Consider the following 27,417-nt stretch of genomic DNA (forward strand, 5'->3'; position numbering starts at 1 on the left):
CATTTGCCAGATACGTTTGAATTGACCTGAAAACGCCTCTTTATCAAATATCACAAGGGACAAGTAGAACACTGATTTCACACACACACAAAAAAGGGGGAGGGGGCGGGGAGAATGTATTCTCTAAGGAAAATTTAACTTGGGAATGGCGGATTATTCTAATGTACAACTCAATAGGTAACAGAGCTGAACAAATTTGTCAGGAATCCAACAACAGAAGTCACTGCATTCTGCCCTTGGCGTGTACAAACACAGTCCCCAGGATATAGTTACTTAGGGCATATTACTTTTAATATTTAATATTTCTCTACTTTCGCTGCAGAAGGTATTATTTTTCAGAAATTGTGACATCAAAAACTCTGGGCTATCTGTCAATTACTGCAAGCAGAAAATCCTTTGATGGGTTCACCGTATGTGCTAAATTTAGTGATACATGACTGACATACACTCAAGATTCAGTGCTCTTTATTGAGCCACTGCTCTCTATGACAGAACTTTGAAGTTATTAAGTACATACAGCAGTGTCTTAAACTTGGAAAAATAATTAACCCAGAATTCATTTCTAGTATGATGGTATCATGCCCTAGTGAGCCCTACTTGTTAAAATCCATGAGAAGAGGCGACAAAACTACAAACAGAAAGAGCAAATAAGCAAAGCCCAATGAACACGATCCTACCATCTTAAGAGTACTTCATATAAAAATATTTCTATCACTTAAGAGTGTTTGAAGTAAAAATTTCTATACAGATAGCAATAAGAGATAACCTTCTCTAAAGCAAGAAAAATCTAGGATTACAAATTATGTTATCATAACTTTATAGAAATTCTATAGAACTACAACTTTATAAAAATTCTTCTACAATTTGTTCCTACAAATGACTGCCTATTCCCAAGAAACAGAAACGGTCCTATAGATCTGCATTGCACCACTGATGAAGTCTGTTTTAATGACAAAAACTTGAAACAGTATCTCTTACTTACCAAAGATGTTTATCAGAAAGGTAAGAGAAAAGCGTAAATAAATGTGTGAGAACACTGACATTCAAGAAGTAAATTGAGAAGAAAGGTTTTTCTTCTGTCTATTGCCTGTTAAAACAACAAATGGTTTTAGAAACCTCTCATTTAACATGACTTCTGACTCAGCCAGACTCTGATTCATGAGAGATCTGAAGGTAATAAGACTGCTGGGATGAAGAGGGCGGACCTACAATTTATTCCTATAAATATCCTTAAATAGCCATAAAATGCTTTACATTCCTTTTCTGCAAGGATTAACAAATACCATATTCAGCTGACCTGGACATTTCTTTGCTACCTTGCTCTTACTGGTTCCTTAAAAATATTTCATTTAAAAAAAATAATCTATATATATACAAACACATAAATATGTATGCTGTAAGAATGTTTTGACTGTGAAGTTTACAAACCAACATAAAACATAGGCATTACTTTTAAGACAGAAGGATTTTTACTATAAAACAGAAAAGCCAAAGTGGAAATAATTTCTAAAAGTTCGCAAAGTTCAATTATGTGAAAGTAAACTGATAAAGGCACACGTTTAAATGGACTTTCTGTACACTGCTTATATATTCACTTCAGAGAAGCTTTTGAAGAATATAGTCTAAGTAAACAGAAAATGTACAAAACAAGCACATAATTTAAATGCATGTCTAGCTGATGAACTAAAAGAATATAAGCTTCACATTTTAAAATATTTTGGTGGTTTAGATCTGCACAGATTTTGTTTTTATTAACTATTTTAGAAAAACTAAATTGGAATCCATCCTGACAGGACTTTGGCACAATTTAAAATAATCTGCAAAAGCCTCCACTGGTACCCTTAAAAAATTGCAGCACGTTGTAGTTGCATTAGCTTAACTTGATTGGTAGACTGCAATGAACAATGAGCAATTTATCACTGTTGACAGAATTCATCTGAAATTTACCCTCAAAGTAATCAGTCACTCACAGCATAAAATCTCACCAGCTATAGTTATCCAGAAAATTCTATTTTATACCTAAAGCTATGCCACCTCAGAAAATGAAGACTGTCAGCAATGCCAACTTCAAGTTCATGTTTTAACAAATTAACGATTACAGTTTTGCCTCATTTGTAATTGCATGAGGATCTGCCAGGAGAATGAAAAACATGTGACAGCGATGCAAGTGAGTGGCACAGCACTGTCTAGTAGCGTGGAAAAGTTAACTAACACAAAAGTTAACTACGCACCACAGCAGAAACACTTAAAAGAAAACAGTAATATCACTTACACGTTGCTAATAACCAATTGTCTATAATACAGTCACCTGTAAGATTTGAACCATTTGCTGAATTTAACTTTTTCTCTTGTAATCAGGAGCCAGAACTGTTGAGTGCCAGTAGTTAAAGCACAGTGGAGACAGGGTGAGGTTCCAGTCAGCATAAGGCACCACAAGTGTAGATGCCCACATGGGTGACGCCGAGTTAAGAGAGCCCAAGTGGCAATTTCAGCTGGTCACCCAATATGTGCTGGCCTCAGTATGATCTGAATTGCTCTTCAGTTTCCTAGGATGTGCAAGACATTCACGCAGACATGAGACAGGACATATGGGAGACGAATGTCTTTCTCAAATGGCAACTGGACGTTACACCCACACAAAAAAATTGTAATAGAAAAGGTTAAAAAATTAGCACGAATACTTATGTCACAAGAGATGCTTGGAATGAAAAGAAGCCTACAAGGAAAACAAAAAAGATCAGAAAAGAAAGCTATGCCTTGGAGGTCAGAAACTATCTTTATAATAAAAAGGATAGTATGAAAAGTCAAGTTAAGTCAGACCTCGTTAAGAAAAAAGAAGTTCTCCCAGCCATTTAAGGAAAAATAGAACAAAAAAGAGGTAGTGAGGTCATCTGTGGTCAGCACAAGAAAGATGGGATAGAAGCTAATAGTATTTTAGTCTTTTGGGTGCACACTTTGGCTAATATGCTGGTTTTCAGGAAAGCGCTCTATCTTGATAACAGAGACAAAAAAAAGTCCCCCAAACTCATAATTCCCAAAGAGTCCTTTAGTCAGGGACACCAAAACAGACTTCAGGATTCTGAAAGAAACATTGCCTCAAATTTATGACAAGAGTTAAACAATTGTTGCTAACAAGTCAGGAAGCAGCACTTTGTGAAGAGAGAACAGCCAATGCAATATACATATGTTGGACTTGGACAAAAAAAGGCAATCTGAACACATGCACCCTTCAGTAAGACTCTATAAAGATATTTTCAGGAACTAAAGGAGACAAAAAAATGAAATAAAGTGTACTATAGGTTTATCTATAAGTATGTGTATAGGAACTATGGGTATGTTGCGTCAGAGCAGTGGGATAGTTTTGTTTGGTAAATAAATGCTACAGCAGTTATAACTCAGCTAGAGTTCAATACCATTTGATAAAGCAACATGATATTACAGCGGAGAAGATGGAGGTTAGTAGGACTGGAAGGTGTGTAGTGTAAGGAATTGGCTAAAAGCAAAGCAAAACATTTTACCTTGAAAAGTGAACTTTAGTTTTAAATACTGATTTTTGCAGTTGTGCTTATTTAGTGTATTAATTAATGACTGTGGCATGAAAACAGGAGTAGTCTAATGAAATTTCATGCTGGAACTGCCCATTTAGAAGGCAACAGGTATAAAATACATGAAAACCAGAATTATCTTACTTGCTAGAATAGCAGAAGCGTAAAGACAATATGCTAAGAAATAACAAACATTTTTACTGGAAAATCACTGATGAGAAGCATCAGAGGATGAAAACTTTTGGTGTGCTGATTGAACTCAGTATGCCTCTGAGCAACCAACATGGTCTAACCATTAAAGACTGATTCTAATGAGGCCTGAGAGAGAAAAACACCATTTTACAAATAACCTAGATAGCATTATGAATTGAAACTATGCACTGTTATGTGTTACTTTGTTCAAGAAACCAGAGGAAGCCTAATGAGCTACCAGAATTACTGAAGGAATCACAACTCTCTCTTACAGCGAACACCTAAAGGAGCTTTGCTCCAACACTTTTTCTGTCAGAGCTCGCCTGCCTTGTTTCCCCCGCTCCCCTATCTCCACTCCTGTAATAACCAGCTCAGAACTAAGCACACTGTTTCAAACACAGTGACAAACTCAAATAAGGAAGACTTTACATAAATAAACGTAACCTGGCATGACCTGTAATTCTGTAATGTCAGATTGAAAGTCAGCAGGTAAAAAAAGTCTGAACTCTGACAATGCATAGATATTACTCAAACTGCACAAATTGTACTGTCTACTTCCAAAAAAAGCCTTTCTTTACGAAATTATTTCAATTATGACATTGCTCTAAATTTGCCTTGAAAGTTACAGAGAAAAGTTGCCTAATAAGTACAGTAGTTCTGCTAGTCAAATACAAAATTAAAAAAATGTGTATTAAAACCCATTTTTTCCAATTAAATCATACTTTGTTTTAAATTAAACCATTTTACAGAAAGCTATAAAACTGTAAACTGTTTATAAAAAAAATGCAAGTTTAGTAAATATGAGCAAACAAGATCCTACTTGAATAAACTCTACTGTCCCAAAGATTTCATAAGTTAAATTGACTTGAAAAGGCATGTGTATATCCAAGTACTGATATAAACAACTCCTTTTTACATCAAATACTTTTAAACAGTTAGCATTCACATCTACCTTCAAAATGGTATGCTGCTTACGAAGTACAGTATTACCCTGAATAAACAGTGAAGCTTTCCTTACAAAGTGGCTACTTGGCTCTACATAAGTTTATATTTAATGGTCCCTTTTATTTCTTACTTTGGAGTGGACAAGACAAGGGTCCAAAATTCAGAATGGCTAAGTGTTACACAACTGTTACTAGAACAAGAAAGAAACAATGACAAGAAACATTTTTTCTTGTTAGAGAGAAGGATACTATTACTTCAGTAGAAATCAAATGACATTATTTCATTTACTGCACTCATTTTTAAAACCTGTAAACATGTATTTCATCAAAATCAAAGTATTCAAACTAAGCTTGCAATTAATTAACAAAAATGTGTGCAAACTTTTGGTGTACCTGCTTGCTTTCAGCAAGTATACAGGTTGGTCCTAACATTATCATAGGCTGCATTTAACAGAGTTAGAGATATTTATCTGTGGTTAAAATATTAAACTAAAACATCTATTAATGCAACATAATTATTCACTGTTTTCAGAAGAATGAATAAAAAAATTACAAAGGTAAGACAGGATAATAGAGGAAGGATTTCCTTTTAAATGTTTTGTATTTCAATGTTTATCCCACATAAGCTGTAAATCACTGCTTTCGCTATAGCTTCAAACAGAGCTCCTCAGGATAATTTCACATCTGCCTTTCACACAGGTGAGGGGGAATCCTACCTTAGCATGGTATTCACAGACTTGACATTTTTACCCTTTCAGTACTGCAGAATAAGCTTGTTTGAAATGTTTCAATCCTGCAAAGCTACCAGTAAAGATAATATGCTGAAAAATACAGTTAAATTTTAATCTGTTTAAGCATACAGGCATTTTTTACTCCATACCTTCACTGCTTGTAGTCTTTAAAGTCCCAAAATGCTAAGACTCAAGGGAGTTCAATATAGGAGCGGGGTTTGGGTTTCTTTGTCAGATTCTGACCATCAACTTTTTAGAAGTACCTGTGTAACACTGCGAATTGTGGAATACCTAGCATTAGTTATGGAGGCATTCCAACTCGAAGGAAGAGAGGGAGTGTCCATATAGGCAGTACACATAAAAAGATTCAGTTTACAAGTAAATAATCACAACTTCTTACTATGGAGAAGATCTTTTTATCTCCACTGGCTTGATTAACTTCCCTATGAGATGAGTAAATCTGGACACAGACTTGGTTATCCATGACCGTAATATTTTCTTACAAAAAAAATTAGAAGTAAGGTTCAGTGAATGTGTAAATACAGCTCACTTTTGCAGTTACTAAAAATCTTAAGCGATGTGAACATGGTTATCATCTCATGAAATCATACTTAAGCTCTACCAGAATGTGCCTTAACTTACAGTAATCATAGAGTAATTTAGAGATTTTTTTTCAATATGGACTCATCTCAATTTGTGAATAAGCACACACTAATGCAAAATATTCTCTCTGTAAAACAGAAGTAAGCTTGAAGACAAAGTAAAAGTAAGCTTTATTTAAAGCAAAGGCCAGTGCTTTGTAATGTCTAATGTGCAAGTAAGTTTTGATTTCCTTGAATGAACATAAGGTTGGGAAAGGGGAACCTACTAATCTACATGACAGAAGTCAGCTATCACTGCAGGAGGAATTTAAGACATGCTGTCTTTGTGTAAAAGTGCAAGGGTGAAACTGAGGCAGGCAGCTCTCTGCTAATAGCAAATCTCAAATGAAGCATGAATCAGACTACAGTTCAACAATGGTATTTTTGATAGGCCACTATAAACTCACTACATCCCTTCAAACTCTTTTAACTGCTTCACAGGTAAAAAAACCACAGTAAGCTGCGTGAGAAGACAGGAACAACAGTATTCAACAAAATTGCATATGACAAGTTTTCAACTACAGGGTGATTAAATACTAATGGTGTGATGTTCTTCAACACCCACAGAACAAATTTTCATGCTGAGGTCATGCTACTTATTACTAGATTGTTTCTGGAAAATGTTTCACATCTGGCATCCAGGAATTCTCCTGAACAGTGTGTTGCAACTACTGTCCTAGAAACAAGATCTGTTGAGAAAAGAAAATTGTAGTCTTAGGGAGAGAACTTTGGGGTATGAAGATGCCCTGGAAGCTACTGGTGTCATACTATAACAACCTGGATGATTAAAAGTAACTATTACTTTAACTATTAAACATTAATTTTAATAGTAATTTAAATGGGAAATGGTAAGAGCTTTGTTAAGCAATAAATGCATTATAAGCCATTCACCTAACCTGAAACATATCACTGTTTAGCAGTTAATACAATTTGCTCCCAAAATTTCAAAGGCAGTCAGAGCACTGCATTTGTGGAAATCTATCGGCGAGCACATTCAGAGTTTATCAAGAAACTAAATCTACTTTCTGTGACAATACCATCAGAGAAGGTTTTGTTCTTACTTCTATCTTCAGACAGGTTCATAGCTTACAGATGGGACTAAAAACCAAACATCATGGCTTGGTAGCCTGCTTTCCTTCACTAAGGTAAGGAAACCTTCAAAAGCCTTGGTACTGAAATCTTTCATCCCTGTCAAATGAGCAGAAATATATCTCTTCCCCTTTTACTCAATGGGAAGCGAGAAGGATGTCTTTAGAGACCACTCATTAGTTTCAAAGACCAAAAGAAGGATCAAGGTGAATTTTATACCACTCATCTGAAGTCCCAGATTCAAGCAAAATAACACCACCATTAAAAAAAGACTGCAGGACTTGGTCCCATGAATCTGCTTTTATCAGTCAAACTTTGCAGCAAAGGAAAGATGGACATTCTCCAGAAAACAAACATGGATTGAAATCCTGGTAATGGATATGGAGAGCCAAATAAGAGATTGAAAAGGATAAACCTGAACTGTCACTCATCCCATCTGACCATGAAACAAAACCAGCACTGATGAGATAACTACAGTGCAAATATAGCTAAACTGCTACTTCGGTGCTGTGTTCACATCTATCAGCTATTGGAAAGCACATTTAAAATAGAAGAATTAACAGGCTGAAATGTACCAATTTATGCACTGTTACGGACATTTTTAGACAAAAATATTAGCAAAATGTAGTAAGAGAAAAGGGATAAAATATCTTTGTTGAGTTGATTTTCTACTGTCAGGTTCATAACAAGCTGTTAACTCTCCCAACTGTGGAATTTAGAAGCAATCTATTACTTCCACTGAAGATAGCAGACTAAACCAACTAGACTTCAGCTTAGGCCACTGAGCTCATCCAAAGGAGAAGGATCACTCCAGCATGCAAACGACATGAAATAGAACATAAATTATTTAAAATTATATTGTTTATCCTAACAATTACCTACAACTTAATTTCAGCTACTTATTAAGTTTCTGGAGTAGGTTAAATGAAGCAAGTATTTGCTAACAGAAAGGAAACTGTTAGGTAAGGACTCACTCAGTTGCAAAGTTTCTTTCCTCAAATGTAGCAACAGTAAAAGTAGTGAACAGAATCCACAGAATTACTGGAAGATGGGGAAAGAAAAAAAAAAAAAAGACTATTACAGCATGAGAGTAAGCTGAAACTGAAGTTCTTGTGACACAAAGAAAACTCTCTGAAACTACTGCATATCATCTCTAGCAGCTCCTCTCACTTAGGCCCTAAGGAGCTGGCCAAAACTAACCTCAACTTTTTTCACCCCTGACATGTAAAAGTCAGCCTTTGTTGCCACTAGGAATGTTTTTGTATATTAAAAGAACAGTAATCAGTATAACATTTTACCCTCCTCTTTAGGCTTCAACATTTTTGTAAAAGAGGTGAGGCAAACAAGATTCGCATATATAGATATATTATGTATCCATGACATACTGTTACAGTTCCAAAACCATTAATGACTGGGACAAAATGGTGAGATGATTTTTCGCTGGCAGCATACTTCAGAATTATACAATGGCATGAAAACTCACTGATGTCTGGGAAATGCCAGTGCAGCTGGAATACTATCCAAGTTCTGATACCTAAAACATAATGTAGTCTGGTGACATGTATGCGATTTGAGATCCCAATTTGATAAACACGCATAAGTTGAATACCAAGAAATAATGTGACTGTATTGCATACTACAAGGTGGGCTCTGGAGTTTTGTATGGTACGATGATGCAACTAAGTTTCAAGAAATGTACACAAATAAGCTTCCTAAGGGTACCAAAATTCTTAATAATTTTTTTCACAGAATTCCTGTGGTGTTAAGACCACCGTGTTTCTGTGGCCTAGCTGGACAGGTACACTGGTATTGCCCACTCTTGTACAGAATACATGTCAACTCAGACAAATTTTTCATGAAGCTGTGGACCTCAAGCTTTTTTTTTTTTTCCTTATAGTTTTAAATGAGCTTGCAGCTGGTTTAAGAGATCTACTAGACTGGCATCATTCCTGTGGAATATGGTAAGCTTTCACTAATTTGGAATCAAAAAGATTAAAGAGTAAACCCTGATCCTAGTAGTGACCAAAAATGTTCCAACCTGGAATCTGAAGTAATACTAAGAGATAAACCAAAAAGAGCACCTTGAAGGCTGATAACCCAGTCTTATGGCTCTAATGAGGAAATTATGAAAAGTGGTTTTACCACTAAAAATGCAAATGGATTGACCTGTTGACACAAAGGAGGTCAAAATAAGCTGATACTCCCCTTTTGTCTTTGGAGTAGGAATGAAATGCCTAATCCCTGATTTCTACGGTTACATTTTCCACTATTCTGTCATCTAAGTACACATTCAGATATTGCTTCAACAGTACCTTGTCCTGAAGGCATGGATGGGAAAAGTAATGCAAGAGTGGAAATCCATCACGGAGCTCATTCAGAGTTTATCAAGAAACTATATCTACTTTCTGTGACAATATTATCAGAGAAGGTTATTCACTGAAACTATCTGTAATATTCACTGCTCACACTTTCTTGCTCTCATTAGACCTGGGGATTCCAAGTGAGGTTTCCTGAAAGAAAGCCTGTCACTAGAAGTCATGTAGGGGTCTTTGGTGTAGTAACCTATGCTTTTTCCTTTGTACTTCACACAACCGAGCTGTGCAGTGCAAAAACCTGACATCTGCTTCTTTCTTCAGACTGGAATGCATAAGCTCACTGAAAACACAGAGGAGCTCCAAATTATCAATGAGCAATGAGTTTCATTAGCCTTTGAATTGAAGGGGTACTGATCTTTAAACAAAGTATTTTTTATGGCTTGAACTCCAACCCTGATAGTTATCTTCATCAGCCACAGTCTTAAGGGCATGGATGTGCCCAAACATCCAAAAACATGTGCGGACATATTGCATACAAGGCGGCATGATACACAGAGATTTTGCCTATCAGCTGCCTCTCACCATATAGATTTTACTTCTTCCCACTGCTCTGTGAGTGTCTTTTTTTATTAAAGTTAGCCTTACCTTGACAGAAGCAAATGGTGAGTGTCAACACACATTTAGAGAATGACAGAAAAGGAGATCTTGCCAAACAAATCCTGGTTTACTGTCCTTTTTCTTTTCTTTTTTTTAACTAGACTTATTTTAAGTGATCCTTGTTGCTTTAATCTTTCCCAAATAATAGCCATGAGATGCTGACTAGTGCAAAGAAAGCCCTAGAAAGAATCATGGCATCTCTGAAGTGCCAAAAAATGATGCTGCAGTTTTACTGAGAAAAAATTCTGTGTTAAACGTTATTCCCAGCCTAGCAGGCAAAAAAGAGTACAGAACATTTAACACGCTATTTGGCTTTCTGGCCACGGTTTCCAGGAGGAACTGAAGAATCTCAACTTCATGCATTTTTTTCAGGTTTTGAAATGCCCTGAAGCCATCCTCTGGACCACCTTATGATCTAGCAAGCTTTCTCAGACAACTAAATCACTCTAGAATTAATTATTCCTCCACCTCTGCCTGCTGATCATTCTCCTCCTTGTGAAAAAAAGATGTAGCAGAAGAAGGCAACAATTAGAACAGTAGAAGATATTGCGTACGAATGCATATCCTGAGCTGGCCAGAACTGACGAACATATAATAATGAAGTCACAGGTAGACAGAGAAAAAAAGTACTGAGGAATGTTACCTTTCAGTCCTCCATCTCCCACTGAAATGGTGGTGTCAGGATTCTCCCAGATTCCTGATGTGAAACTCCTGAACAGGAATGGAGAAGGAGTGCATGAAAGGCTCTGTGCCGGTAAGACGCACTGCAGTAAGACTATTAATTTTAATTTGCCATTAAAGTCTTGTACATAGATAGAAAACAGATGATACCAATGCCTCAACTGTTGCATTTGATATCATGTTTTCAGTAACTGAATGCCTTATCAGCACTGTCAATGTTGTATGAACGTGCAATGGAAACTTGGATCCTGGACCTGTTGTACCAGATATACTATGAAGCCAAAAGCAATGATACTGATCTAAAATCTGAAAATGAGCATACCAAAACCAAATCAGTCAATGGGCTTAAGCAGTACTGCAGACTCTCTCGTTATAATTTCTATGAACAGAAATATCCATCTTAGATTAGTAGGTACTTTCTTCATATGCAGCTTAAGTAATTTTCCTTGACATATGAGGGAAATCTAGGTTTCATTTCTGGAACATGAGGAAGATAATTTCTTACAGGGAAGAGAACCCACATGAGGACCTCAGACAGGCCTGGACTGTACAGAACCATTAGCATTCATTGCTTACTATAACAAAAGGTACATGCAGTTACAGGGAGGAGTAGTGCAACATAGTAGTTATTTCACATCTGATTCACATCTTTCAGCCTGGACAACTAAAACCTGAATCTGTAAAAATATTTCACAAAAAAATTAAACCTAAAAAAATATGTTATAGAAAAGAATACCTAGAAAAAAATAAGCCACTGGCTTTTTTTCCGACTTAATTTCTAATCACTTCAGCTCTAAAGGTAGTATTTTTGAACAAAAAATATTGGAATACTCCTACAGAGACAGAAAATTATTGCAGCAAGTTGAAAGAATGCCTAGGATTGCATATCTTACAGGAAAAAAAAAAAAAAGTCTAGATTTTGCTTCCTGTTGGTCAGATGCTGTCTTTTTGGGTACTATGATTCCATATTTTAGTATATGGCCAGCTACCTATGACTTCATATTTAAGGCTGCACACCAATACAGCTTTAAATTAAGCATAAATTTGTGTTTTAATCTAACACAGAGAGCCCTCTGAATATTCACTGCCGCCTTCTAATTTGTCTTTTAATGACTTTTTAATAGGAAACTTACAAAGGAATGAGAATACAATTTCCCATCAACAATACTACTTCACATTGTTAACAATTTCTTGCAAAACACTATGTATTGGAAAGGAGCAGAACATGCCTATAACTTGTGTATTGGCACTTCATTCTACCAAAGAGAAAGGCTCTGCATAAGGCTTTATATCCAGTTGCCAAGAAATAAATTCTATGTCAATTCAATTCAATGTTACTCCTCCTTCCCTGATTTCACACGTATGTACATCTTCTCTGAGAAGCAACAAGGCAAACTGTGAGTGTCTCACAATATATCGCCATTATTCTTCAAACTGCAGGCATCTAGTGTATCAGAAAGACTACTGCTAGGTAGCAGAACATGTACCGTTATTGGCATTACCCAAAGTAATACCAGACACCATCCACCTTGCTTAGGTTACTTTTGTGCATACAACTATTTCTTTCCCAATCACTTTACCAATCATAGTTATGACTATTAGGAAGAATACTTTAGTGTAAGACTGTACTAACTACACGGTTAGAAAAAGATTCTGCAAGGAAGAATAAAACTTCAGTTAAATATTTCTGCCACTTATGTCGCTACAAAATGGCTTTTAACTCAATGTTGTTCCATCCCAAGTCAAACACAATTTCAGTTTTTACCACTACAATGCATAGTAACAAAATACCTCCAAAATAACAATACACATTTCGAAAATAGGAGCAGCCCCTTCCTGAACTTTTCTGTTCTAAAAGGCAGCAAATGATTTTTATCTTTTAAAAAAAAAACAGTCGCAAGGTTTATTCAACATGGCACTGGAATGCCTCACTATCTTCATGTTCATCCAGTTGGTTATCAACTGATTCTTCGCTTGTATCACTTGGAAAAGCGCTGTGACAAATGAGATTATTAACCTTTTTATAGGGCCACAGCACCTTAAAACTCAGCAAAACATAACCATCTCTTCTAGAAATGCCATTTCCAATTATTAGAAACTGAAAATTATTGGGGATGAGCTGTTCATTCAAACTAGAAAAAGAATTTAAATAAAGCCTATTTCTTATCTCCACCTGCTGGCAGGTTTTCATGATATGGCTTCCCTGGCACAGCTTGACTTCAAAGAAAAACATCAGCAAGCTGCAACACTGGAATAAACTGAAAAGGCAAACCCAAAAGAGCAACAAAAAAATTCATATCAATAAGTAAGCAAGCAACCAGGACAAAATATAAAGCATAGGTGCTGAGAGGGAGAAGAAAAGACAAGACAACTCAGAAAGAGCCAGACAATTCAGAAATACGTTTTATGTCCCTAATGAATTTACATGATACAGATGAATGCTAATACTAGATTAGATTATTTACACAGAAGAGTCATGCTATTTTTACATTGTACTTATGCTTGCCTCACCTGTTTTCATAATGATTTTATATTTATATTTTTAATAACCCAAATTTACCAGATTCTGTGGTCATCTGAAGTAATCCATCAAGAGCACTGGAAAGCAGACCTCTACTGGATACTTTTAAGTGACTTAATACGACAGGCACACATTGGTATTCCAAAAATAAGGACTTCCCTTCATCCGTCTTCAAGTCTATGCGAAGGGAATCAAACGCCTGAGCCAGGTAATCCACTGAAAGATATAAGAATACAGGCAATAAAACTTCTATAATTATAGTTCCATTAAGCCACATGTGAACACCTGTCCTGAGAGTTACTGTTGCAGATATATACTTAAAAGTTAAATGGCTTAAAATATTAAATTTTATTTTTATTTAAAGACATCCTGTGGTTTTATTCCTTAACAATTTGTTGTGAGTTGAGAAAAAGACTAAGTACAACTTATACATTGAAGAAAAATATACAGCCCTTCTAATATTTTGCTTAAGAGGAAAGAAATTACAAGCTTCTGTAGTTTGATACAATGTTGGTTTCAACATCTGGGAAACCTCTGTTAAAGGAGTCAAGGGCTGATTTGTCTGAATAAGAGCAATTACTTTCATGAGAGCAACTACTCCCATTCCTTTCTATAAAAAGCTGTAGTTTAAGTTTCAGTGCATACACTTTATATACTCATCCATTGTGGAGTGCACTAAATTATACGAAGAATGTAGATTAAGTGAACCAATCTAATTTTCTTAATTTCTTGATGTTAAATCTTTCTCAGTATCTTGGAATAGCATTGATCATCTGGAGTGCAGAAAATTAAGTACAAGGAAACAATTTATCCCTAGCAAAAGTTTAACTGCGGTGCCATCTGCTGGATACTGACATTTTGAAGGAAATGGGATATATGTTCAAACCAATGTGCTACTTTATCACTAGATCATTAGTGCCATGTGGTCAGAGTGATAAAAATTCATACACAGTGATATTTGACATATGTTAACAACAGATCATATTTTCCATGTTATAGAAGCCAGCAGTAAAAAGCAACCATGAGAAACTGAACTGATTCATTCTAATCAAGAGCACTCATCTGCTTAGGGTAAGTCTCTGCAATAATTTCTTTCTATTGCAATTCTTTTTGCATCATTTTTATCAAACATTTCTAGAAATGTAAGTCTCAATTATCACACTTCACCAAAATATCTTGACTGAAATAGTTCCCTCCAACAGCTGAAATACTGTGTTTGCTCATTAATGATGTCAGGGTGGTCTTCCACCATGTTTAAATCCTGTGTTTACTGTAAATACTCACAATATAAATACTGCACAGGTCAGTTAAGCATAAAGACATACTAATCTGCTTAACCATCTAATCCAGAATGATGACTTCCATGAACAAGAACATTGTTCATTATCTATGGATTTAAAATCTTTGGCATCCCTGTTTAGTGTCAATCAGGGTACCAGAGATTGTAGCAATTTTGTGATGTGGATCTCTGCTGTCTAAGAAATGTCCCAAAATTCATAACACATTTCATGCAAGGGCTGAAAAAAATCAGATGGCAAAGGCGGCATCTGACTCTGACATTCTGGCATGGTTTTTCAGGATTACCTTGAAAATTAACATCTCTGTAACCTGTCTCCATCTCTTTGTGTTACTAGCAGAAGGGATGCGTTTTTACTAGTAAAGACATTGTAAAATACAAACCATTCTGAGAACAAAAGGTAGCAAAAATAGAATCATGGAATAATTTAGGTTGGAATCTAGTCGAACCCTCCTGCCCAAAGCAGGACCACCTCTGAAGTTAGGTTACATTGCTCAGTTGTAACCCCACTGAACTATTATTTGCTATCAAAATGATCTGTGTTTTTAAAATGTCTTTGAAAAGGGAAAAATAAGTCGTTATCACAGAGAGTTGAAAAAGGATTATAGATATGTTCATTCTTATGCTATCCTTGTAAAACTTATTCTTGCAGAAAATCCCGGTTATGCAGCACCACAGTACACAAGTTGCTGCAGGTAGCACCTGCTCTTAATGGTATATAATTTGTGTTTTCTGCCTGACTGCCATAAAAAGCATCTGCAACACCTCTTGTTCCCTATTTCTCTTGAAGAGAGAAAAGGCTTCATAACTGAAGGCAGCAGTTAACAAATCAGCTGAGGGAACAGTTACTCTACTCTTGAGAGATATATTTTCCACAGTTTTTTCTCACTCTGTCCAGACACAATCTGATTCTTGTTAACTTGTAGTGTCTACTTTGAAACTTTTACCTTCTCCCTCTCCCATGAGGCAGGGAAGACCCAGTTTCCTCTATTTCTTTGCCAACACAAAATTATATAGGTTTTAAGTAGAGAATTCTACTTTACACTACTATTATACATATCTGCTAGTATGAAAAGTGGGAGGATCCTGGGAACAAAGTGGAAATAGAAAATAATCACAGTGAAAGGAAAGAGTCACTCACCCTCTGATGCCCCCCTACACACCCCCCCTGATTCTTTTTGGTTAACAAAAGGCAGAAGCGTGAGCTGAAAATGATGTAGCTGTTTTAGATACAATAATCCCCTAACAGGCATTGAAGGCTGTCTGGACTATATTATTTAAGAGGATATTTGAATTTTTTTCTCCCCCCCCCCCCCAAGAAATAAATACACACAAAAATCAAGTCTTTATATAGTCAGAAGCTCAACTTGATAATATGTGGCAATTATATTGCATTTAGGATTCAGAGGGGACCTATCAACTCTGCTGCTTTTATGCTGATGAAGTCTTTTTGCATAGGTGAACAAAACTGCTTCATAACAATCACTGAAGCCATTATTGAATTAAAACAATTAAATCAGAAGAGAAAGCTAATAATAGAAGTCAAAATAAGACATACTTTTGGATTACTCATCAAATCTGCAGATTTACGAATTAAGAACCTTCAAGCATAATTCAGATTACATACTACTGTTGAAGTGTTCAAAGAAGTCATATATAAATTAGAAATAGGTAAGAATTTGTTTAAATGACCAAAGTTAATCTGTAAGTTAATTTTAAATATCTCTATAAATCACATTGAATGAAGGTTTTTCTTCTCTGAGTTCTGACAGAAAAGTGTACACCAATCTCTATGTCAAAAGGATAAGGAAGTAAAGCATTAAAAATCTGAGTTTGTGCCTCTTCTCATCGTGTGCTCAACACTCAGAGCTCACAGGAAACAGTCCATTTTTGTCATCACTTTAAAGAAAATGTCTTTTAAGTCTTTTAAGATCATATCAGTTTTCAAAGAAGGCTCTACTGAGAAGATTTGCCACAGCATCTTGAAAACTGCACAAGTGGAGTAACCTGTCATGATCTGAAGCTGAAGTCACTATTTTCACAGCTGTGTTATCTCCTGATATGACCTTCTTTGCTTTTGCCTTGTTAACAAAGTACATTACTATACTACATCAACATAGGAATTCTGAAGATTTTGGATAAAAAGGCCACTTTTCATGCTAGACAAGTGGCTTTGAAGTCCAAAACATTTTTACGCAGACAGAACATGGTGCCTTGGTAAATGAGTCTATTTAACAGTGAAATCCGAATGGACAATCATATCAAGAACTGACAATTTCATAAAGCAGCATTTTTCAACGTTGATAATGTTTTATGGATAGCCATTTGCAGTGCCAGACTTGGTAGGAGAAGAGGGGAGCAGCAGACAGGTAAGGGCTGGAGTATGAACTGTATACTAAACTTAGACCAACGGACAAAGCAATTTCAGGACATATATTGTACCACAATTCAATCTAACAATTATAATCCACTACTGTCCTGGTTTTGACTGGGATAGAGTTAATTTTCTTCCTAGTAGCTGGTACAGTGCTGTGGTTTGGATTTAGTATGAGAATAATGTTGATAACTGATGTTTTAGTCGTTGCTTATCCCAAGTCAAGGATTTTTCAGTTTCCCATGCTCTGCCTGTGAGGAGGTGCACAAGAAGCTGCGAGGGGGCACAGCCAGGACAGCTGACGCAAACTAGCCAAAGGGATATTCCATACCATAGGACATCATGCTCAGTATATAAACTAGGTGGAGTTGGCCGGGAGGGGCTGATCGCTGCTTGGGGACTGGCTGGGCATTGGTCACCAGGTGGTGAGCAACTGCATTGTGCACCACTTCTCTTTCTTGGTTTTTATTTTTCTCTTTTTGTTTTCTTCTTTTTCATTACTATGATTACTATTATTATTATTATTATTATTATTTTTAATTTCAATTATTAAACTGTTCTTATCCCAACCCACAAGTTTTACTTTTCTTTTTTTCCTGTTCTCCTCCTCATCCCACTAAGAAGGGGCAGGGAGGAGCGAGCGAGCAGATGCACGGTGCTTAGTTGCCAGCTAGGGTTAAACCATGACAACTACACAAGTGGCTTGCTTTATGTGACTACAGATACATCAGAAATACCTACGAACATCAGATTTACCTATAAAGATAAATGCAGTAAAGTTGTAACTATGTCAGAAAAGAAACACTTGACACTGCAGCTGATCAGCCTTTCAAGGGATAGGTAAACAACCGACTAGCTTAAACAGGACAGTGAAATACTAGCACTGTGCAACATCTGCTACTTACTTCAGTTTCCAAAGAGTGTTCTGGTTTTAGCTGGGATAGAGATAATTTTCTTTCTAGTAGCTGGTACAGTGCTATGTTTTGGGTTCAGTATGAGAAGAATGTTGATAACACACTGATGTTTTCAGTTGCTGTTAAGTAGTGTTTATACCAAGTCAAGGATTTTTCAGCTTCTCCTGCCCAGCCAGCAAGAAGGCTGGAGGGGCACAAGGAGTTGGTACAGGACACAGCCCGGACAGCTGACCCAAACTGGCCAAAGGGGTATTCCATACCATGGGACGTCATGCCCAGTATATAAACAGGGAGAAGTTGGCCTGGGGGGATTGCTGCTTGGGAACTAACTGGGCATCGGTCAGCCAGTGGTGAGCAATTGCATTGTGCATCACTTGTTTTGTATATTCCAATTCTTTTATTCTTGTAATTTTTAATTGTATTATTATCATTATTATTTTCTTCCTTTTCGTTCTATTAAACTGTTCTCATATCAACCCACAAGTTTTACTTTTTTGCCCAATCCTCTCCCCCATCCCACTGTATGGGGGGTGAGTGAGCAGCTGTGTGGTGCTTAGTTGCTGGCTGGGGTTAAATCACAATAAAGAGCAACAAGCTGTGCCATACTATGCAGTAAAGATCTTGGCAATCCAATGACTGCTGTAGTGATAGTTTGACAGAATTACCAACATCTCTTTTCCCCTTCTTCAGAAAAGTTGACTTGTCTGACAAGAAGTCATCATATTAAAAGGAAAACATAAATTCCAACATGAAATGAGTACTAGCAAGATTCATACTTGCTTCCAGTGTATTTTATTTCACAAGTTATTAAAACTCAAGTAAAAACACTTTTCGCTAATAAAGCATAATAGACTCTACAGTATCACTGAAATGTTTTTTTTCCCAGGCATATGACTGAAATAAAGAAATAAATATAAAAAAATCAGAACTTACCTTGTGTCACTGTTTTAAGCACAATTAAAGTTGACAGAAACCTCAAAGGCATACAGGAACTCTTAAAGAAAGCTGCCGATTTTGATTTACTCTCTGTAGACTGTTCAGAACTATGTGGGTTTCCCTTACTTACTATGCCTTTGAAAATATCTTCACCAAGTCTCCTCATTGTTGATGTCATTGTTGCATGCTGTTTCAAACAATGCACACAGTTAGTGTAAACATTAAAACACACTGAAATCCTGTGTACTATATAGAGATATGTATGTTCCCCTAGCAACTGAATATTAAACAGCAAATGGTTTGACCATGTATTGGAATATAATCTGTATAGGAGATGCTACTTTGTGTCTCAAAAGCAGTGAAACAATGTTATCACAATGCCTTATCAGGACATACTTCACAAAGAGACTATTTAGTGAGGGCCCCTGATATCGTGACATTATTTAAGTTTCCTCTGGTTCCAGAACAAGCTCAGCTTTAGTCAACTCTACTTTGTAAGGTTGCCTGAAGTTATATCCTGTAAAAGCATTTACAGAATCAAGGTCTAAACATGAAGCTTAAGAACACTGTACAGGTAAGATCTACCAGACTTTTCACCATAGACTATACAGAAATATTACTTCAGAATCAAACTTCACAATATGCTCATTTAAAATACAGTTTCTTATCAGCACTAAAAAGAACAGCTTACTATTCTATTGAATTTAAACTCAACATATTTACAAAGTTTCCTATCTTTTGCTTTAGCAAAAGCACTATTGACAGCACTAGGCGCTATACTGAGTCTATACAGTACCGCTACTGTGTTTTTCTTTATTATATTGCTAAATATTTTCTTATAGCACCTCCATCAATTTCAACAAATCTCATGCATAAAGTGAACATAAAAATATTGCCTTTTCTAGTGCAAAAGTTTTGTAAATACATATATATATAAATATAATTTCTGAGATGCTTAGACACCACAACAGAGTTCACACATACTTACAAAAACTATGCTTAGATACACAATGCAAAGTTTAAAATTAACTTGAAAATGAATTTATTTTTTTTCATTTGCCATCTATCTGTGGTAAACACTATGAATTTATGCTTTGCAAAGACAGCAGAGTTTCTTTTATGTATACTACCTAAAACATCTACTTTTCGTATGTAGTTAAAACACAAAATTCATTAATATCTTCTGTGAATTTAGTTTTTAAAAAACCATACTGCAAGAGGACTACTTGTTTTACCTGAATACCAGTGTCTAGCTGTCTTATAGACCAGTAAATAAATTTAATCACAGACATGTGTAGTTTAGGATTCACAAATGGCATCCACTGGAGTTGCTCAGTAGCTATAGGCAAAAGCTGTAAAAATATACAAAAGTAAAATTACATGCAGTATATGAAACTACTGTACAAGCTAACCACAAGTGAAAACCAACCAACCCAAACTCCCAACTTTCTCTTGGAGTTCAAGAGATTATATATGCAAATACTCCCTGGCCAGATCCAGTACAGGTAACAGATTTTACAGGTTTACATGCAAAAGTGGAGATAGATCATGTGAGCTCAATCTCAGTAAATCCAATCCCAATTACTATAAATCTACATATTCTATAATGAAGAAAAACAATAAAAGATTTTCTGAACACCTCGCCAATTTCCAAACCTTGGTATGCCCAGAAAGAAAACAATAAAAGTGTTATGAGTATAGCATAGCATCACCTTTTATCAGTCATAAATTGAAACTTTAGTATCTAATATAGGCACAAAAATAGTTTAAATTAGACATGTTCACCTCCTTAGAAAAAAGGAATTATGTACAGTATTACACATAAAACAACACAAATTATCAACTGACAGAAATGACTTGAAATAGAATGCTGAAACTCTCAAGTTGAGACTGAACACCACACTTTTCCTTAAAAAGTATCTGTATGCTTTACAAATGATAAATTATCTATTATATCTCACTGTTGGAATGAATACTGACTTATTAACAGTGATTTTGTTTTAATTACTGTATCCAAAGCATGTATAAAACAGGCTGACCTGTTACAGTCTCAAAATCATTAAAAAAACCCCATAAATCTGAAAACGTATTAACACAAGGAAATAATCCAAACTCCTTTACCTTCATACACCTTTCCTGGGTGCAGGATTTTTTTGAGGTCTGGGTAGCCATAAATTTATGAGTGTCCTCTCTTTCTTCTTGTATTTTTATTTTGCTAAGGTGTTGGTCTGAGATCCAATCCATAAGAAGAGTTAAGAGCTCATAAACTTGTGAATTCAATGGTAGCTGTAATACATCCACAACATCAGATACTTCAGCTTTCAAGTTAATGATTTTTCTAAGCCAAAACAGTAACAGACTGAAATATATGAGAGTACATTAGTTCTGAAATATTATGCGTAATTTAAAGGATGATGAGTATATGCCTGATAAAATCTGGGGAGGTAAGTTACTGTATTGGGAGCCTGCAGAAAATGTTATATTCAAGGAAACAGTGATCTTGAACAGGCCATGTGTGCTTTGTTGGGCCTTGTACCTAGGGTTTGAGAAGCCTGTATATTATTAATATCACCTGTAACTTATAATATTTCTGGGAAAGGTAAACTGTATGTGGATCAAGGGGTGGAAGGTGGCAATCCTGAGCGGGAGACCGCGGTACCTGGAGGAGTCAGAGACCCACCTCACAGTTAACCTGTGCTGCACAGATCAATCAACCGCACAGTTTATCCCGTGCTTGGCCGCAGGATAACTCAGCCAGCTCACTGGGACAGGAGCCTGCGGGCAGCTCCCTCTTGGTACCAGCGATCACGCCTCCTGCATGGCCTTGCCTTTGTCTAAAAGGGCAACAAGAAGTTCTCCTGCGAATGGCCTTCGTGAATAGAGTTGTTTTCTTGTAAGAAAATTGTATCCTAGCTTGAATGGCCAAAAAGGAGCTTCTCTCCACGGACAGGACCTGCTCAGCGTGCCCTGGGAAAAATCCACTTGGGCTCCACCTGATGCTGCACAAACACAAGGTTCCCAGCATCTGAAGGGACGTAAGATTTACTCACTACCTATATTCCCCCTCCTACTCTGTCTTATTAAAACAACTATGTCATTAAGCCATTTGTTGTCAGGCCCTTCTTACAGAGATCCAGAAAGACCCCTGCATCATCTCTCTCTCTCTCACACACCTCCCCCCCCCCCCCCAGTGCAGATCAGGTACTATTTGTGATGGTTTCTGGGTGTGAAAAAATATGCACATAATTTATTTTCTACTTAGACAAATGGTTATAAAAGGCCTGGGAAAAGATATTTCGTATACGGAGCCACTCCATTTTATAATTTATAATTCTGGTCAAATGAATTGCAGGAAAATCTTTTGTGTCCTTTGCATGTGGAAGTTCTTATTTCAATGCACTAGACCTCCTTTGCTTTATTTCATACAATCCACTGTTGTTAAAATTTAATTGGGTAATTAGCATTGTTAGAAAAAGAACAAAGACTTCATGAAATTGTCATTCTCTCCCTTTACTACACTGCAATGAAACACTCTACAAAAGATATCCAGAGGCCTGAAGACAGGCTGCATGAACAGTTCTCTAAAGATTTCAAAAGTTTTCTTGTATTTACCTTTAGATAACTGTTTTCCTCTTCACTCAGAACTATAACTACTGATACTGTTTATATTTCACTTGCAACCGAAGTACACAAAAACCTACGTATGACCATTTCACAGTTTAGCCTCTAGCTGGGGAAAATCATTAGCAGTTGGGAGATGTTGGTAGAGTACTACCAGAGGACTTGCTGCTAAATGGAACAACATGGAGACAGAAAGCATTTCATTAAGTGATGTAAGAAGATATTTTAAGGAAAACAAGGTGATCATTTTGGAACTGTATATGAACACTGCATTTATTCTCTTTCCCTCATTAAAAACTATTTCTCAAAAAAATAACAGTAGTACAATCACTTTTGGCTCAGAAAATTAAAATTCTTTATCTGATACTTTGGACTGACTAGTTTTTAGCTGGTGTTATTCATAAGAACAGTGCTGTACTGTAGCAGTAACCAGAATGAGTTTAAGATTTGCTCTGACACAGTGAAAGAAACCAGCTACAGTGTAAGCAGGATATTATTTAAATTGACAGACGAAAGATGACATGACAGGAAGAGGAAAACTTACCATGTAAATAAAAATATATACATATACTATATACATACACAATATGAAATCCAACAGACTTATTTTTAGCAAGAAGCTTAATTCTTTAACTGCCCGTTTTCCCCCAGTATAACCTGTATCTTTTCTTACTGTAACTAATTCACTTATAAAATAAAATTAGAAGTTACATATTGTAATTTGTAGCAGATACACAGAGAATGTTCCACTGCCTAATTTCTCTCAAATGATTCTTTCATACCGCTCAATTCTTACCTTAGCAATTTTTGATGTTACCATCACTTTTTTCTGCTTGACAGGTTTACTTTGTTGCACCACTTGACATATATCCTTAGACTTCCGTACCATTAAAAATTCATGCTTCCTCTACAACAAAATGTTAACAATGAATTATATTTCATTTGTTACCTATAAAGGAAGCTGGTACATGTAAGAACAAACCTTACTTGTAGATTCTCTAAACGAGCTTGTACTTTTCTTGCTTGACCTTCCAACTTCTTGTTCAGCTCAGTTACATCACTTAACTGAAAGAATCAGAAAATATTAAAGTATCTGTAAATTCAAAACTCACTTCTTGACTTAATTATCATACTGAAATAATTTGATGTGGCTGCTGAGCAGCTAAAGTGTTTAAGTTCAAGTTTTTTCTTCTGAGTACGTAAAGTGACAGAAACAAAATCATCATCCACCTCCTCAACAAATCTCAGTAATCACAGACTGGTTAAGGTTGGCAGGGACCTCTGGAGGTCATCTGGTCCAAGCCCCCAGCTCAAGCAGGGCCACTGAGAACCAGCTGCCCAGGACCATGCCCAGACAGCTGTGGAATATCTCCAAGGTGGGAGACTCCACCACCTCTCTGGGCAACCGTTTCCAGGATAAATAAGACAGCAGTAGCTCTTTGTTGACCTGTAGCCCAATCTTTCAGTTTGCAGGGGAAGAATAAGCACTACAATGCCAATCTAGATATAAAGGCACTACACATTTGATTACTTTTCATGAAGAAGTGACATAAAAATGGAGCGCACATTTCAAGAATGGTCCAATAGCCTTCATAATGGGGAGGGTGAAAGTTTTCTTCTCTGAAGAATGGAACAGTTACTGAGTATGCTACAAAAACAATTTACTCTGTGAGAGAAGATGAGGGGAAACTGCAACCTCCATTTAAATATAAGAAACATGCTCTATGCATACAACCATGAACAGCATGTTTATCGCAGAAGCCCTCAGTTTGCACAGAAATGCAAAGTTTTTACAGTGAGGGGAAAACAGAGACAGATGGGTTGCACCAGAACCATTCAACATTCTAGGAGTTAGGTCTGACTTTCTCTAAGAGAAAGAATAAGGCTCTGCTGTAGATTTTTATTGTACTCAGACTATCAGAACTGTAATTAATTCAATGAATAAAAAATGGTCAAATAGTTTAGATAGCATTTTGTGTCAGCATTTTAGGTCAGACTTAACAGACAAGTGAGATGACAATTCTTACTCTCTGTATTACTATGAACCACTGTCCCAGTTTAAGAACTAAGAAAGTACTGCCTTAATTAACATTTGTAAAAATAACAAAATATAGAGCAAACATGAAGTTAGAAATACACATGCTACTTTTTACTTAATAGAATCAGCACAGCAATTCAGCACAGGGTGGATTCTATTATGTTATAAAAGACTTGCCCTCCATCCACTCTCAATTTGCATCAGAGGACATGGATTTGTCCTTCCTAACAATTAGCTGTTGCTAGTGGGTCAGAGGAATTATTCCAACTTTTTTTTTTGTACTGTAAAAGATTAGAAAGGCTAAATTTCAAGTACTAGGAAAAAAGTGCGGAAAGTACTTTCAGTCATTCATACAATTCTCGTCTTACAGAAACAAAAAATCAGCAATTTTGCAAACTTAAGCTATTCAAATATTTAAAATTGTTGACTGTAACTTATAAAATTATTGATAACAGGAAATAACTAATTTTACCTGTTTTCTTAAAGAGTCATTCATTTCCTTCAAGGTATCAAATGATGACTTCAGCCTCCTATTTTCTTTAGTTATTTCTCTCAAGGCTTCTGTCAGCTGTTTAACTTCTGCCTCGTGTTGCTATAGAAATATCAAATTTAAAAATTTGATTTACAAGAGACTATTTTAGAAACAATTCTAAGCTAAGTTCCATTTTAGTGTTAAAATAATAGGACAAACTTTCAAAGATCGAGTTTGTAATTCTGCAAGGCCAAATTTGCACATTCAACCAGTAGTGAGAAAAACAACATCCACACTGCATATTAAGAAGAGTCTATAAAGAAACTGATAGGAAGGTGCACAGCCTATTGCTCTTATTCTTTCCAGATTCTACCCAAAACAGATTATATCAATATGTACATTTCCCAAACAAGTCAGATGTGGGTAGTGTTTGTGAACTAGAATCAATCACAAAGCTTTTATTTACAGCTTATTCTTCCATATAATTACAAAAAATTGTGATTCTGTTTTGCAGCAACTTTTGAGGTTTCAGCTAGTTTTTCTGGCTTAGCTCACTCTGAATCACACAGAACAAGAAACTAATCCTATGCCTCGTAGACTAGCGCTCTGGTTTACAGCACAAGCACATGAATTGTTAACTACAACCTGCGTATCCACTTCTTTTCCCTGAATCTTATTTTAGATTTAGTCTTCTCTGGACACCAGTGCTCTCTTTAAGTACCTCAGATTTGATAAAATGGCAAAATTTTATTTTACGGAAAATATTGCAGCTATATGTACTTACTATCTTTCATTTCTCCCCTTCCATGAATTCACTACTCTTCACTCATTCACCCACTCATTCTCTACTTTTCCATTTCCAGTCATACCCTCTCTTCTTACATGTGCAAATGACAAAAATAAAGTACAGTCTAAGTTTAAAGGATGCAAGCCCTGAAGACATCCTTCTCTATATTCCTGCTTGGAAGCTCAGTAACTTCCATTCCAGCTATACAAGAAAACTATCTACAATTCCTCTTTTCCTCAAATGCCGCTCTTCTGCAGCCAATAGGATCAGAACAGCTGCAGGCAGGACGTTCTTGTCTAAAGCACCTACCCACACTTGCCTAAGAAGACAGAGAATCACAGAATCGTTTTGGTTGGAAAAGCCCTTTAAGGTCATCGAGTCCAACCGTTAACCCAACGCTGCCAAGTCCACCACTAAACCATGTCCCTAAGCACCACACCTACACGTCTTTTAAATACCTCCAGGGATGGTGACTCGACCACTTCCCTGGGCAGCCTGTTCCAATGCCTGACCACCCTTTCGGTGAAGAAATTTTTCATAATATCCCTGCCCTGGTGCAACTTGAAACTGTTTCCTCTCATCCTCTCGTCTGTATGAAATGACAGATCCCCTTTTCATACCAATAAATATGCAGACGCTGCCAACATGTAATTGAGTGCACCCTATCACATCACACAGAATGTTTCACTTTCGTTTTCTATATACACAGTTAAGAGCTTTATTTAAAATTAAACAGCTCCTCTAGGAAGAATCAGTAGAGAAAAAAAGGTAAGAAGAACCAATACAGTTGTTAAGCCATAGGGCTGTAGGTGATGCCAGGATGTCTAAGCCATCCACTTCCATAATCAAATCGGGTGGTGTCATCCATATCATAACCAGCTATACCATTTCACTCCTGCCAGATGTTTGCCTAGTCTCTTCTTAAGTCCCCCAATACTGGAAACACTGCAGTCTTACCAATCTACCTGTTCGTATGCCTAATTATTTTTGTTAGATGTAGTTTTTCCTAATACTTAATCTAATTTTCCCTTACTACTACTACTTCTTCTACCATAGACATGAAAAAAATACTAGTTTCTTCCTCTTTGTTGCAGCCTTTTATGTAGCTGAAGATTGGCACATTCACCCTCAATTCATCCTGTATGTTTAACCCATGCATCCACTCATCAGCCTCTATTTCTGTAGCTGATATTTCCATTCAAATGCAATACTGTACACTCACACCTTCTGAATAGTATACTGGTTTTTTCAGACCTGCCACATCTTCAATTTGTCAAGATCAATTTTAATCCTAATGTTCTATTTCAGCATGCTTGATATTCCCCCTCACTTGCTATTTTCTTCAAATTTAATAAATGTGCTCTTTCTCACTGTCAAACTTCTTATTGAAAATAGCAAATAATACTGGAACGAAAAGATATTCCAGAATCTATGTGCATTCTTTCAACTCTACCATGAACTACTGTCTCACTACAGCTTTACACCAGCTGCATTACATATATATTATACTTTCCTAATATGATTATGAAAATGCCATGCAAAAATGTATAAACAATTTCTATTTAAGTCCAGACGTATATATAACTACTACTCCTCTATTAGCAATGCCTGTTACCTTGCTGTAGAGGAAATGAGACTGATCTGACAATTTATGATTAACAT

At 36.3% G+C, this 27,417-nt stretch overlaps 1 protein-coding gene across 7 annotated transcripts in view; it reads right to left on the reverse strand.

Moving 5' to 3' along the window:
• CCDC138 (coiled-coil domain containing 138) overlaps window positions 1-27,417 on the reverse strand; it is a 47,056-nt gene that overhangs the window by 10,814 nt on the left and 8,825 nt on the right. For 6 of the 7 annotated variants that reach the window (XR_005931215.1, XM_041119517.1, XM_041119519.1 and 3 more), the window contains exons 7-13: window positions 24,969-25,088; window positions 23,446-23,523; window positions 23,255-23,365; window positions 20,959-21,123; window positions 20,073-20,189; window positions 18,835-19,024; window positions 13,356-13,532 (exon numbers count right to left, since the gene is read on the reverse strand). Coding sequence is in view for 6 of the 7 variants with exons in the window: in XM_041119517.1 (XP_040975451.1) it covers window positions 13,356-13,532; window positions 18,835-19,024; window positions 20,073-20,189; window positions 20,959-21,123; window positions 23,255-23,365; window positions 23,446-23,523; window positions 24,969-25,088 (958 nt within the window). In the remaining variant the exon portion in view is untranslated. Of the gene's footprint in view, window positions 1-13,355; window positions 13,533-18,834; window positions 19,025-20,072; window positions 20,190-20,958; window positions 21,124-23,254; window positions 23,366-23,440; window positions 23,524-24,968; window positions 25,089-27,417 lie in introns of those variants that run through there. The other variant, XM_029999214.2, reaches the window with a different exon arrangement.

Source organism: Aquila chrysaetos, chromosome 23 (assembly GCF_900496995.4).
Source record: "Aquila chrysaetos chrysaetos chromosome 23, bAquChr1.4, whole genome shotgun sequence".
NCBI classification, from domain to species: Eukaryota; Metazoa; Chordata; class Aves; order Accipitriformes; family Accipitridae; genus Aquila; species Aquila chrysaetos.